We start from the raw sequence: 12,808 nt of genomic DNA, 5'->3' as shown, positions 1-12,808 counted from the left end.
TTATATTATTTAAAATTGCTGACATCATCATGAGTCACTTTGGACTAAACTGTAAATATTTGGACTAAACTGTAAACAGAAGGTTATATGTGTATTTTTCATATTTTTGGACTAAATTGTACCTAGTTAACTCGGGATGGACTAATCCGTACTTTTTAACGCGTTTTTGGACTAAACCGTTTTTTTCCCCAGTTCATTAACATTGGTCATGGTTAGGCTAGGTTAATTTTGGTTGGGCTGGGTATAATCTCTGCTGTCGAAAATAATTAAGAAAATATCATCTCATAACGGACAAACAGATATATATCTCGCCAACAAACGATCCAAGCCGTTGGATGACGAAATTAAAGGTAAAAAATATCCAAGACAGACACAACGTTTTCTTATAATATAGATGGGGGCTTTGGAATTGGAGAAGCATCAGAGGTTATTCGAGAAAGAAAAAACATTTAGGTCTTTAAATAAACTGCTTGATACATTGGGGAACTAACTAATCTCAGTGGCTATGATTTATAATTCAAAATAAAATAAAATAAAATAAAATAAAGAACTTTCTTGCGAACACACATCACTTAGCTCTATTAGCATCCTAACGGAGAACCACTAACATGCATTAGACTACCGCTTAACAAATGGGTCATTAGTCGAGAACGGATGCACAAATGGGGTCAATAGTCGAGAACGGATGCAGGTGCCTAGATTATGTTCACTTGCAAATAAATGCAGGACGCTGTCTATGGTTTTTTAATTTGTATACCACTTCAAATTTTCATATTCATAGTTCAACGAATTTTTTCAGGGCGATATGCCATCCCGTTATTCTACAAGCAACCGGACATCAAATTTGAGCCTTTAATATTCATGATCAGCCACATTCCATCTGCACCGGTATCTACAGAGAGAAGTATCTCCAAAATCAACCAATTTTTCAAGGTACGATCACCTTTCCTTCTACTGTCAGCCCGCAATGGAAGCAAATGGCATCCCTTATAACTTTTGTAAAACAATAATTATTTCATCGCATAGGGAATGGTGTAGACACTCCCATCCAAGCTAATTGGATACCTCATTGTCCTAACCTTAATCATACCTATTGTTATCCTATCCAAAATTTGGCTGATATAATTGACCCTCTTACTCATAATTGGAGACATGATCAGCTACACAACCTTCCACCTGATACAATACAACATATCATCAATATCCACCTTCCCCTGGACAACAAGCCAGATAAGATAATATGGACATATTCGAAATCCGGAAAATACACCACTGCTTCTGGATACAACTGTTTAGCCCAACAAGATAACCATACAACCATAAATCCCCTCTCAGCCACCAAATTTCTATGGACCTTACCATGTCCTCCAAAAATCCAGCGTTTCTTGTGGAAAGATATCAACGAAGGATTACCAACCTTCTTTTTTACACCACATCAACCTCACCAGTTAAAACATGTGCCCCAAATGCAACTTCGCACCAGAAACGGTCACGCACATGCTCATTCAATGTCATGTAACAATAGCGGCGTGGACCAAACTTTTAAACCGCATACCAATAACCAATCTTCAACATAACAACTAATCCATCACCTTAAATCCTCAAACAACCATATTGCATCTTCTACAAGCTTCAGCCAATATACCTACCATCACATCCTTCTGTTTTCTTTTCTGGGCGCTATGGACAACCAGAAATGAACTTGTCTTCAACCAATCCCAATCACACCTAGAAAACATCTTGAGGACATCTCTAGCACAACAACAAGAATTTTAATGGGCAAGAAAAATCTCCCCACCGGTGCTACCTGGAGATCCGACAACAACGATTGCAACAACCATCACAAGAACAACTACAATCATTCAAGTTGGATGGTCTATTTCGGATTCAGGCTGGATAAAAATAAACACAAATGAAGCTGCTATAGGGCATCCAGGTATGGAAGGAGCAGGATTTATTTGCAGGGACTTCAACGCACAAACCATTATGGCTCTTGCACAACCTCTAGGTTTAACTACTGCGCTGACGGCAAAGACATGGGAAACCGTACTAGCAACCAGAATAGCGATGGAAAGACAATGGCCAAGAGTGATATTTGAAACGGAAACTAAGAATCTCATGCGCTTTATCAAAACATCGGCGGAGGCTCCTTGGTATATATCTCAAATGATTGCAGAAATCAAACAAAGAATGCGCCAAATACCTTCCTGCCACATTTAACACAATTATAGAGAAGGCAACCAAGCAGCTGATGGTATAGCAAACTTTGTGGCAGATAAGAGAGAAGAAGAAAACTACTCGACAACGATATGGGATCAAGCAAACCCACCTTTTCTTTCTCAGATTCTCTTAAGTGACTCTATGGGAATTAAATTCCCCAGTGTAATCTCTATTTAGTTCCTTTTTAATATTTACATGCTTCAGAAAAAACAAAACAAATTTGAGCCTTCGTTGTCATTGTCATCAATCCAACGTACAATTGTTACGTTCATAAGAAAATAACATATAGTATCCTCATTACAAAGAGTACAAAATTACCACGAGCTCACAATACAAACCATCCAACAGAAAACCATCTAAAAGGTTGAGTCGGGGTCGTAGGCCCCGGTGATACCTAGTTTCTCTCTCAAAATTTCTCTTGAAACAAAACTGAATAAACTAATCTTATAAGAGCAGTTCATGTGGTACTGTTCAAACTCAAAATTTTGTTGAGCCACGTGGATGGTCAAACGGGTTTCTCCACTATGGTAAAGCAGGGAAAAATGAACAGATTTGGTTTTCTAAGGCCCCACTAGTATTTCTTTTTAATATAAAATGCTTTGTAGGATAAAGTTAAAATATAAAATATAATATTTTGGTGAGATAAAATAGGATGAAGTGAGATAAAATAGGATAAAAGTGAGATAAAATAGGATAAAGTGAGATAAATATTAATAAAATAACAGAATTTGCAGTGGGCGTTCGTGGTAGAAACGCCGGAGTTCGTGGTAGGAACGCCCGCGTTTTTTCTTGGCTCGCGCGAATTACTTAGGCTCGCGCGTCCTTACCACAGACGCGTGTTGGATGTTCCGACTCAATGTTCAAAGCAGCAGATTTGTTGATTTGAACATCCATTTTTCATGTTTGTTCATTCCATAGTGGGAGCAAAATGAACAAACTCTAAGTTTGTTCATTCTATAGGAGCTGCTCTAACGTTTAAAAATACTAGTATGTAACCCGTGGTACGCACCGGGTCTGGTGTGAAATGTTGATTTGGTGTGGCGAGGCTTCGCCCCGCGCCCGTGGTTCATATACATTGCAACATTTTTAAAAATGTTTGATGGATTATTTTTTAATTAGTAGGAAAGTTTGATACCGGTTGATAATCAATATATCGTGGGATATTTGGTGTTATGCAGAGAGCCGGATGAATATATTTGTGGTTTAGCCTAAAAATTGTAACAATCTTTATACAGTGTATACCGTGGAGGCTAAATATTTTTATAGCGCTGAAAATTTGGTTTGCACATTATATTCCTTCCTTATTCAATTTGGAGCCTTATTACTTTACGTACTACAGTATTTATTTTAGTTAAGCCCAATAACAGTCGACCCAAATGGGTGAGAACTCACCAAATTGATTCTTATTCACCTCATTGAGATATTTAGATTTGAGGTGCCGGGCGTCAACATAAAATCCAAATCATTGATTCTATCAATTCTTTTGTTTCTTTGAGATTTTTCCTAAATTGTTACAGAAAGGTTTGTCTTAATAGTGTAAAACAATCTTTATACACAAATGACAAATCCCTGATCTCGATTAGTCGATTTCTTTAAATTTCTTATCCTACATCATCTATCACCTATCTCAAACTATGAAATTTCCTCTAAACGTCAAATCTTAATATTTTCTTCTTAAATTCATAAACAGGTCAGAATCAAATTTCGATGTCTTCGTTTTCATCGATTCAATAAAAGAATTTGAAATCTCCATCCACTCAGTCACCAGGACTGATAGGAATTGTCGATTAGGTGTGGTGGGGCTTCGCCCCACACCCGTGGTCCAAATACATCAGAATCATCAAAAAAATTCTTGAGTAACTGGATTTTTTTAACAGGTACATGCACAGTTTTAAAAAGATGCACACATGATGGAGATATGAATGAAATTTTAAGTTACCTATCATTGGATAGATCGGGTATTTTTATATTATCTGATGGGAATTATGAATAACCAGATGATCCCATGCATCAAATAAATTAGCAGTGCTTAATTGGCTTCGTCAAGATCAATGTTCGAATATTAACAGAGTCCATATTTATTTTCCATGAAAATCTTTGAGAAATTCCCTAGAGGGGAAATATATGCATCAGAAAGCACGATATGCACAAATAAAAACATATTTAAAAAAAGTTAGATCACGCACTTACCTTACTGCTTAGATAAAAGTAATCAAACCAAACAATTTAAGTATAATTAAGAACATGACACATTTAAAATTGCAATACCCGCTAGTAACTTGAATGGTAAACATGTTCTTAAACTAAAGAACACTTTAAGCTCATTCAAACCCGCAGTTAGAGCATCTCCAATGCAAGGGGTAAAGGTCTTAAATTAGTATGACATCTAGGATTTAAAACTTTTTGCACCAAAGTTTTATCTCCAATGCAAGGATGGGGATCGTAGAAAAAGATGACATGGCTTATTGGGGGTAAAGGACAAGGTGGAAATAAGACTTTCTTCATGACCCTAGGTCTTAAGTCCACATCATCTTTTGTCTCTTAATTTAATTAAAAAGTGTAAGATAGTACCTTGTAGATTGGAGATGAAAATTAGGTAGAGAGTGTTATTTTTAATTTTTTTGTCATGTAGTGAATGACCCACAAACAAAAGGTATAAATAACATCTCCACAGGATGACCTTGACCTCTAACATTGGAGACGCTCTTAATAAGGCACACCAATGTACCTTCCACTATTTAAGTCCGTTTGCATAGCTTATTCCTTCTGACTAATGGATACAATATGCATAGAAACTCTCATCGATTTTTTCACTGTGAAACCCACGCTCAGAAAACTACAGGCACCCACCCATTTATTATAGAAAGATTATTCCCAAATTTATAGAATTTTGTTCCTGTCTTTTTTTTTCTTCTTCTTCATTTTTTTTCTCTTCATCTTTTTTTTTTCTTCTTCTTCTTCTTCATCTTCTATTTCTTTTCTTCTTCCTCTCAACTATACCTAAATCTCAGAAAAGGGGAGAGATTCATAAAATTTGAGAAACTACATCTTCAATTCGTCTTCTTCTTCCTCCCAACTCAAGCACCTGCTCCTGCCCCAATCAGTGATGGTATATTTACCTATCTCCATTTATGAATCTCGTTATAATCTGGTCGGCCTTTTATTTTCAGAATTTTGGAATTGAAATCTATTTAGATTGTTTGTGTCTTATGGATTTTGGTTATAAAGATTTGATTTTGAAGATACCCACGAAGAAAAGATTTGATTTTGAAGCAACCCTAAGATTTGACTTTCGATATCAAAGACAATCGATCCACATCTATCGTCATTTGTATGAACAAAAGCAAATCCAGGCGTATATTTGATTTTCTGGCAAAATTCACACCAAGATGACTCACAAACCCATTGATGTTGTTGATGTAGAGAGCTCTCCTCAATATCGAACCCATTTGTTTTCATGCCTCAGAGCCCGTTGATCTTCCTTTCACAATTTAACCCAAAATATCAACAACAATAAACTTTTCTTTCATCTGTTTTATAGTATCAACATTTGTTCTTCATTTAATTTCAAAATCCCCAAATTCTATTTGATGTAGACGAGATCATCGAATGTAGCACAGTAACCACCACTACAATAGCCCATTTGTTCAGACATCAATTACTTTCACCATCACCTTTTTGTACCATGAGATAGAAACGCCACCAGCTGCTGCTGCCTCGAATAAGGAAATGATAATTTCGTTTATTTGACATAGAAGTGAAGATGCTTAAGAAATGTCACCAAGAAATACGGTGCACAAGCAGCCACGTCCCACGTATTACTCTCAGCCTCCTCACGTGTTTTATCCCCTGGCCATACACGTAGAGCCAAGCAGGTGGCCATATGTTACTGCATGTGTACTCGTCGAAATCGATATATAACATGTTGTGACAAAATGATTCCATAACAGGTTATGCAGTTGTTATTTTAGGTGTATGATAAGTTATGCAGTCTTTTTTTGTTTGCATAACTTGTTATGCAATACAGAGAATAGTTGCATAACACATTATGCGTATTTTATTAGTATTGAGATCAACAAAAAAAGGGCGGCATAACTTATCATGCACCTATAATAATATCTACATTACATGTTATGCAGTCGTGAAAATGGATGCATAACCTGTTATGCATCCGAAAATATGACTGCATAATGCATTATGCATAGAGGAAATTGTTGCACAATCTTTTATGCATCGAGAAAATAGATGCATAACCTGATATGCATCCGTAAATATGGATGCATGCTGCATTAGCATCAATATTTTTATGTACCCACTAAAATCAACCAAAACAATGGTTACATAACTTGTTATAGATGCATAACTTTGTTATCCAAATGCATAATTTGTTATGCAGTGGATAAACTGGTTACACAATTCGTTATGCGTCTGCAGAATGTGTTATGCATCTTTTTTGGTGGCTGCATAATGGTTATGTATCAAGTTTTCGAAAATTTTGCCTAAAATGATGATCACCTCCGATTTTTTTCGTGAAAAACAAAAATTTGATATTGTTGTTTGTGCTCGTTGCGTAGCTCTCTTTAAAAGCTTTCCAACGATATAAATTTTGTTAAATTCCAAGGCACGGTTTTTTAGATATGTTATATCCAAGCTGTTTTGATAATTATACCCCTGAGAAATTAGGATGCATAACGAGTTATCCCTGAAAAAATAGTATGCATAACCCGTCATGCGGATGCATAATCCGTCACGCAGATATTTTAATAATTTCATATAATTATGGATGTCACAAAAATAATTATGGGTGTCACGGTATCCAAAATTAATTATGTATCCGACAATGAGAATATTATTATTTTTGGGTCTCCCCAGCTTTTCCCCGGAGACTAACTAAACTTTTATCGTCTTTTCAAATTTCATGAAACTAACTCATAATTTCCAATGGACACATTGTTTTTTATTCATTAAACTTACACGTGTAAGATAAAATAAAATAAAAATGGAAGAGTACAACACAAACTTCTGTAAATTGAAAGCAAAAAAAAATCATCAGTGCAATGAAAAACAAAATTAATATCCATATTAAAAGACATGAATACGAAACCCCAGGCAGCTTTTCGCTTTCCCACCTGAATACCTTCTCTTCGAGTTTTTTTCCTGCAAACCCTAAAATCCAATCAAAAATTTCAGCCATGTTTTCTTCTAACCTAATTGGCTAAACCCTTAATTCACCGGCCCCAGACAAGATGTAGTCTCCAGGAATTACCGAGCTCAGTTCTGTTGCGTTTGACGGTCAATTTCTCTTGCTGAAGATGTTTCATAAAGGTTGCTTGTCTCAATGGTTTTTCTCTTGACTCAAAGATTGCTGCTTCTGCTCAAATTCCAATCAATTGCTTTAGGGGTTTTGTTACCTTGAGTCTGTATTTGCCTCTCAATAGATCGAGAAGTCCTGCTTCAGCTGCTTGGTTTTTCGATTCTCATCATTATGCTTTTACCAGGCAAGCCGCCTGTTGCAGGAAAAATTTTAAGCACAAAATCAAAGGTACCTCCTTTTTATCTATCTCTGATATCAACAACCCTCTTAGGAAATCCCAGACTTTTTTATTCATCTTTGAGATTCAAATCATGAGGTGTCGCCTTAATCTGCTTACATCTAGATTATAACCTTTTGTTTCTCCGACTGCTGCTGAAACCATTGGTCTTTCAATCATGTTTTAATCCTTGTTTCCTGCAATGTTTTCTAAAAAAAATTCCAAAACTTTTTTGGGTTATCACTTTTCTTGACATTGTTGTTGTTTGGACTTATAAATAGAACGGATTATCAATATGTTTCATCCTCTTTCTCCTTTTGCTTTATCCCCTGCCTTTAGAGTTTCTCTAGTTGGTGCCCTCTCCCATTTGAGTCTTTCTGTAAGTTCTGTCTCTGCTTCTGTTTTTGTTTTTCAGTTATGTGCTTGCTTTGTTGCCATGTCTAGGGCTTGGCAGATTGATAGGGCTTTATCTAGCCACCAAAATCTTTTTATTTCTCGTAGTAATCCTGTTAGAGAATGGAAGCATAAGCTTGTTGGTGGTTTCTTAACCAGGTTGAACAAAAACTCTTTTGTTGTTAGGAATGCTTTAAGTTATAGATGGTGTATTCAAGGTGGTTTTTCTGTAAGCAAGTTTAGTAGGTTTTACTATCTCATCAAATTTGAATCTCGTCAAGAAATGTTTAGAGTCCTCAGGCAGGGGACTAGAGTTATTTTCGGAAGTATTTTCATGATTCAACGTTGGAATCGTTTCCTAAACCCCAGAACTTTCTCTATGAACTCTGAAGTTTTTGAAATTGTACTGCATAATCTTACACATTCTCAAACTCGCTTTCTCAATGTCAAGCATTTCTCTTCTGAACTAGGTGATCCTATTTATGTTTTTCCACCCTTGCAATCTAGTAGTGGTTTCAGCAGCATGTCAATAAGGTTAAGAATCAACTTATCTCAACCCCTGATCTTTGGTACTTATGCACCTAATAATGTAAACTAGATTTCCTTCCAGTTCTTGGATCTTCCTAGACTCTTTTGCAGTTTTTGTAAAAGATTAGGCCACTTAGCTGAGGATTACATTGAACTATTTATTGTCACACACCCTGGCATGCATATACCTCTTCCACTCCAACTTGCTCAAGGGGAGTATTTGTCTGATCCTGAAGATAATTACACCGAAGAAGAAGGGTTCAATGTAGATCAGGATGAACCAGATCCTGACTGGAGTGATTGGAGTTTAGAAGTGTTCCCCCCTACGCCAAGACCGTCGCCTATCTCTTCGGAGCAAGATCAGTCGGGCCTTTCTTTTTCTGAAGGAGAACAAGCCTTTGAGGGATACAACCAGAGGGGTTTTAATTCGTACATGTCTTTGGACTCGGACAGAACTCAATCTGATGAGTTTAACAGCTGGCACAGTGCAAACAGTTCTAATGGTTATGAGGCAGAAAATCAAACTTCTCAAGGCTCCCTGCAAGTGGAAGACCAGGCATCACCTTTGTCTCATCTTAGCCCCAGAAGCCCTGCTAACTTCATCACTTCTGACATAGATCCAGACTTTGAGATGGTTTCAGATTCGGAATCAAGCGCCTTCAACAGTATCTCAGGCCCTGGGCATAAAGATTGAACCCAGAACAGCAGAACTACCTCCATTTGTCTGGTATTGGCTCCTCATCTGCAACACACAATTCAAGGAGAATTTCAGAAGACGAATTGGACCAGTGGAGATCTCAATATAAGCCTAGCAAAAGATTCAAGTGTGCTTCGAGCAGTCTTCCTTGTACCAGTAAGGCAGGCAACTTCAAACCCGGCAACAGCAGCAACAACAACTATATCAGCAGCAGCAACAGCAGTAACAACTACCAGTAATGGCCATTATCGCATACCTGAGCTCAACCTAATTCCTATCAAGATACATCTTGGGGCCGGTGGATAATCATATTTTGTCTACAATCACCTGTCTACTAGTGTGTTTCTAAATAGTTTTTCTGGTAGTTTAATCTTTTTCATCGCTTTGTATGTGTGTTCAATCTGTCTCGCTTTGTAGTGTGTATTTCCCTCTCTACTGCTGAGAGTGCTTTTGTAGAGAGAGAATATATTAGACTTTACTTAGGTTAGTGTCGCTTCGAAGCTACTCTGCTTACGGAGTTTTTTGTTACAACCAGTTCATCTTGCTTTTCTTGTAATAGCTTCTGAAGGTTCACTGTGTTTTGCAAGTGTTTAGTCAATTTTGTTGAAGTGTGCCCTGCTTGAATTCCTTTTTGGTTCTGTTTTATTCGCCGTTTTTTCTTCCCTGTTCAGTTAAAACTTAGTTCAATCTCAGTCTTAGGCACCTCGTGTTTTCTTGTCTTCTTGTTTTTCGCTGGTTGTGTTTAGGGTTTCCTTTTTTAGGTACATTACTTCCTATCTGTGTAATCTGGCTAACTGTCCGTAGTTAATGGACTGCATCTAATTCGTGCCTTATACAGGTTTTCACTACTTCTTCCATGAAGAGTTTTCTTATAACCCTATATGCTCATAACTCGTCTTCCCACTATCTGTTTCCACCAAAACCCCAATTCAATCCCAAATTTAGTTTCATTTCAAAACCTTCGCCAAAGCCCTTTAACGTAGAAACCAGTTCTGAGGCATACTCATTTTTTTTTTGAGGCATACTCATTCATTATATCATCTAGGGTGTGTTTATAAGGGGTGTCTAAAGGTAGTGCAATTACCTATATATCCTTAAAAAATTAAATAAGTAGAGTGCCCTTATCCTCAAAAACCTAAAATCAAAAATCAAAATAAACTTTAAGCTCAAACATCTTGGACTCCGATTCAATCAAGAAATTGATCAAGCAAAGCAAACACGAATCGAAGTGAGCGATGTTGGCGTGCGAAATCCAAATCTCAATTGCTCTTAGATGTATTTTAGAATGTATGTGTAACAAATCCATCTTGTTTATGATTGATTTTATTTTGTTTGATCGATAGAATATGATTTCAAAAATGAAATTAGGTTTTCATAAGATCAGTTCGGATGATCTTGGAGTATCAATTTTGAGCCGAACCTAGTGTATGATTTAGAGAAACACTATGTTCGGCTAATGCGACTTTGCTAGATTTTTTTCGAATCAGCCGAACCAAAATTCGTCAGTTATAGAGTGAAGTTCGGCTGATAACTTTTCAGCCGAACCTCAGTTTTTTGAAAATATACCTAGGTTCGGCTGAAAAGTTATCAGCCGAACTGTTCATCTGGTCAGTAGATCTGGGTTTTAAAAATTCAATTTTTTGACAGATTCAACTTATAAAAAGAAATTAAACCTCGTATAGACACCTATGATTTGAATCACACATTTTAGTCACTTCTAATCACTAAAATCTCAAAATTCAAAACCCAAGTTTTTTTTCACTTCTTCTTCTTCCTCTCAAAATCCCAACTCTGTCACATAAATTTGATTTATCTACTAATTCACCACTAATAATTTAATTTTTAATCAATCCTTAAAATTCCTAGCTAATCAAATCTAATCATAATCATTAATACCAATTATGTAAGGGTAGTTATGTCATTATCAAAAAGGGTGGATAAGGGGTGATGTTGTGTTTTATTACCCTATTTCAACATTATTTAGTATGCCTCAAAAAAATTAAGTATGCCTCAAAATAGGTTTCTTAACATACAATCCTAAACGGGCTTATAGCGATCACAGCCTACCACTAAAATTCACCCAACAATCTCAACCTAGCCCAAAATCATTCTAGGCCCAAGATGAACATTCTAGCCTGGAATTGCCAAGGCATTAACAATCCAACTTCTATTCAACACCTACAGGGCCTAGTATCATTGCATAAACCCGATATCATATTCCTTTCAGAAAATTTAGCAAATGACCGATATATGTCAAATCTAGCTCGATCGCTTCAATTCCAAAACCTAACCTTTGTTCCTAAAGTAGGTCGTAGAGGTGGACTTTGTCTTATGTGGAACAACCTAAATATTAGGATTCTTCTCCAGTCCCAGAGTTATATTCACGTCATCATTACTCCACCTGGCCCAGCACAATCGTGGCTATGTACCGGCATCTACGACCCTCCTCATCCAGACGCAAGAATAGATTTTTGGCAAGATTTCCCAACAATCTTCCCAAATATCAGCAACTTAAATCCTTGGCTCCTAATAGGGGACTTTAATGACATAACAGATCAATCGAAAAAAAAAAGGTGGCAGACAAGTCACTTATAGTCAGACTCAACCGTTCATAATAATGATCGATCAAATGGGTTTTATCGATCTAGGATTTCGAGGAGATCCATTCACTTGGACCAACAACCAACAAGGTCAAGACAACATCATGGAAAGACTAGATTGAACAATCGCAACACAACACTGGCGAACAGCGAACCCTCATGAAGCAGTCACCCACCTTCCAAGGATTGCATCGGATCACCCCCTATCCTGCTACACACCAAAGAAATTGACTGGCAAGGGCAAAAAAATTACAAGTTTGAGCTTCTATGGCTGACACATCCACAGCTCAAACAAATCGTCGAAACCGCCTGGACACAAAAAAGCGACTCTGATTCTACCCTGGATCTTCAACCCAGGTTAATCACAACGGGGAAAACACTAATGGAATGGAACAAAGACACTTTCGGTCATCTTCCAAAGTTAATTCGCAACTCAACAACACAAATAAAAATGGCTCAACATCAATGTGCTATCCACATCGGAGAAGAACTAAATTTTTGGATAAATCGCGAGAAGGAGCTATGCAATCATCACCTAAATTTACTTCAATGCCATGCAACGTACTGGCAGCAAAGGTCCAGAATTCAATGGCTCCAATCAGAAGACAATAATACAACCTTCTACCTTACTAAGGCAACAATCCACCGGAGCCGCAACAACATAAAGAAATTACATGATCAACAAAACAACTGGGTCAGTGATAAAGATCAAGTGATCCAAATCATCCTTGATCATTTCACTAGACAATATACGTCCCCAAACACAACTCTAGACGAAGAACACTTTGAAGCAGTAGCTCCACGATTGACACCATCCCAATGTGACCAGCTCTCGGCAA

At 37.1% G+C, this 12,808-nt stretch overlaps 1 protein-coding gene across 1 annotated transcript; it reads left to right on the top strand.

Annotated features, from left to right (window-relative positions):
- The first annotated feature begins 394 nt into the window (after nucleotides 1–394).
- On the top strand, nucleotides 395–10,007 carry LOC113294919. Its single transcript, XM_026543290.1, has 3 exons — nucleotides 395–426; nucleotides 7,533–7,762; nucleotides 8,909–10,007. The coding sequence occupies exons 1-3, from the start codon at nucleotides 395–397 to the stop codon at nucleotides 9,364–9,366; spliced, it is 720 nt and encodes a 239-aa protein (XP_026399075.1). The 3' UTR covers nucleotides 9,367–10,007.
- The last annotated feature ends 2,801 nt before the right edge of the window (nucleotides 10,008–12,808 follow it).

Source organism: Papaver somniferum, chromosome 7, assembly GCF_003573695.1.
Source record: "Papaver somniferum cultivar HN1 chromosome 7, ASM357369v1, whole genome shotgun sequence".
Taxonomy (NCBI): domain Eukaryota; kingdom Viridiplantae; phylum Streptophyta; class Magnoliopsida; order Ranunculales; family Papaveraceae; genus Papaver; species Papaver somniferum.
Note: the sequence above shows the minus strand (reverse complement) of the source record. Positions and strands in the feature narration are given on the sequence as shown.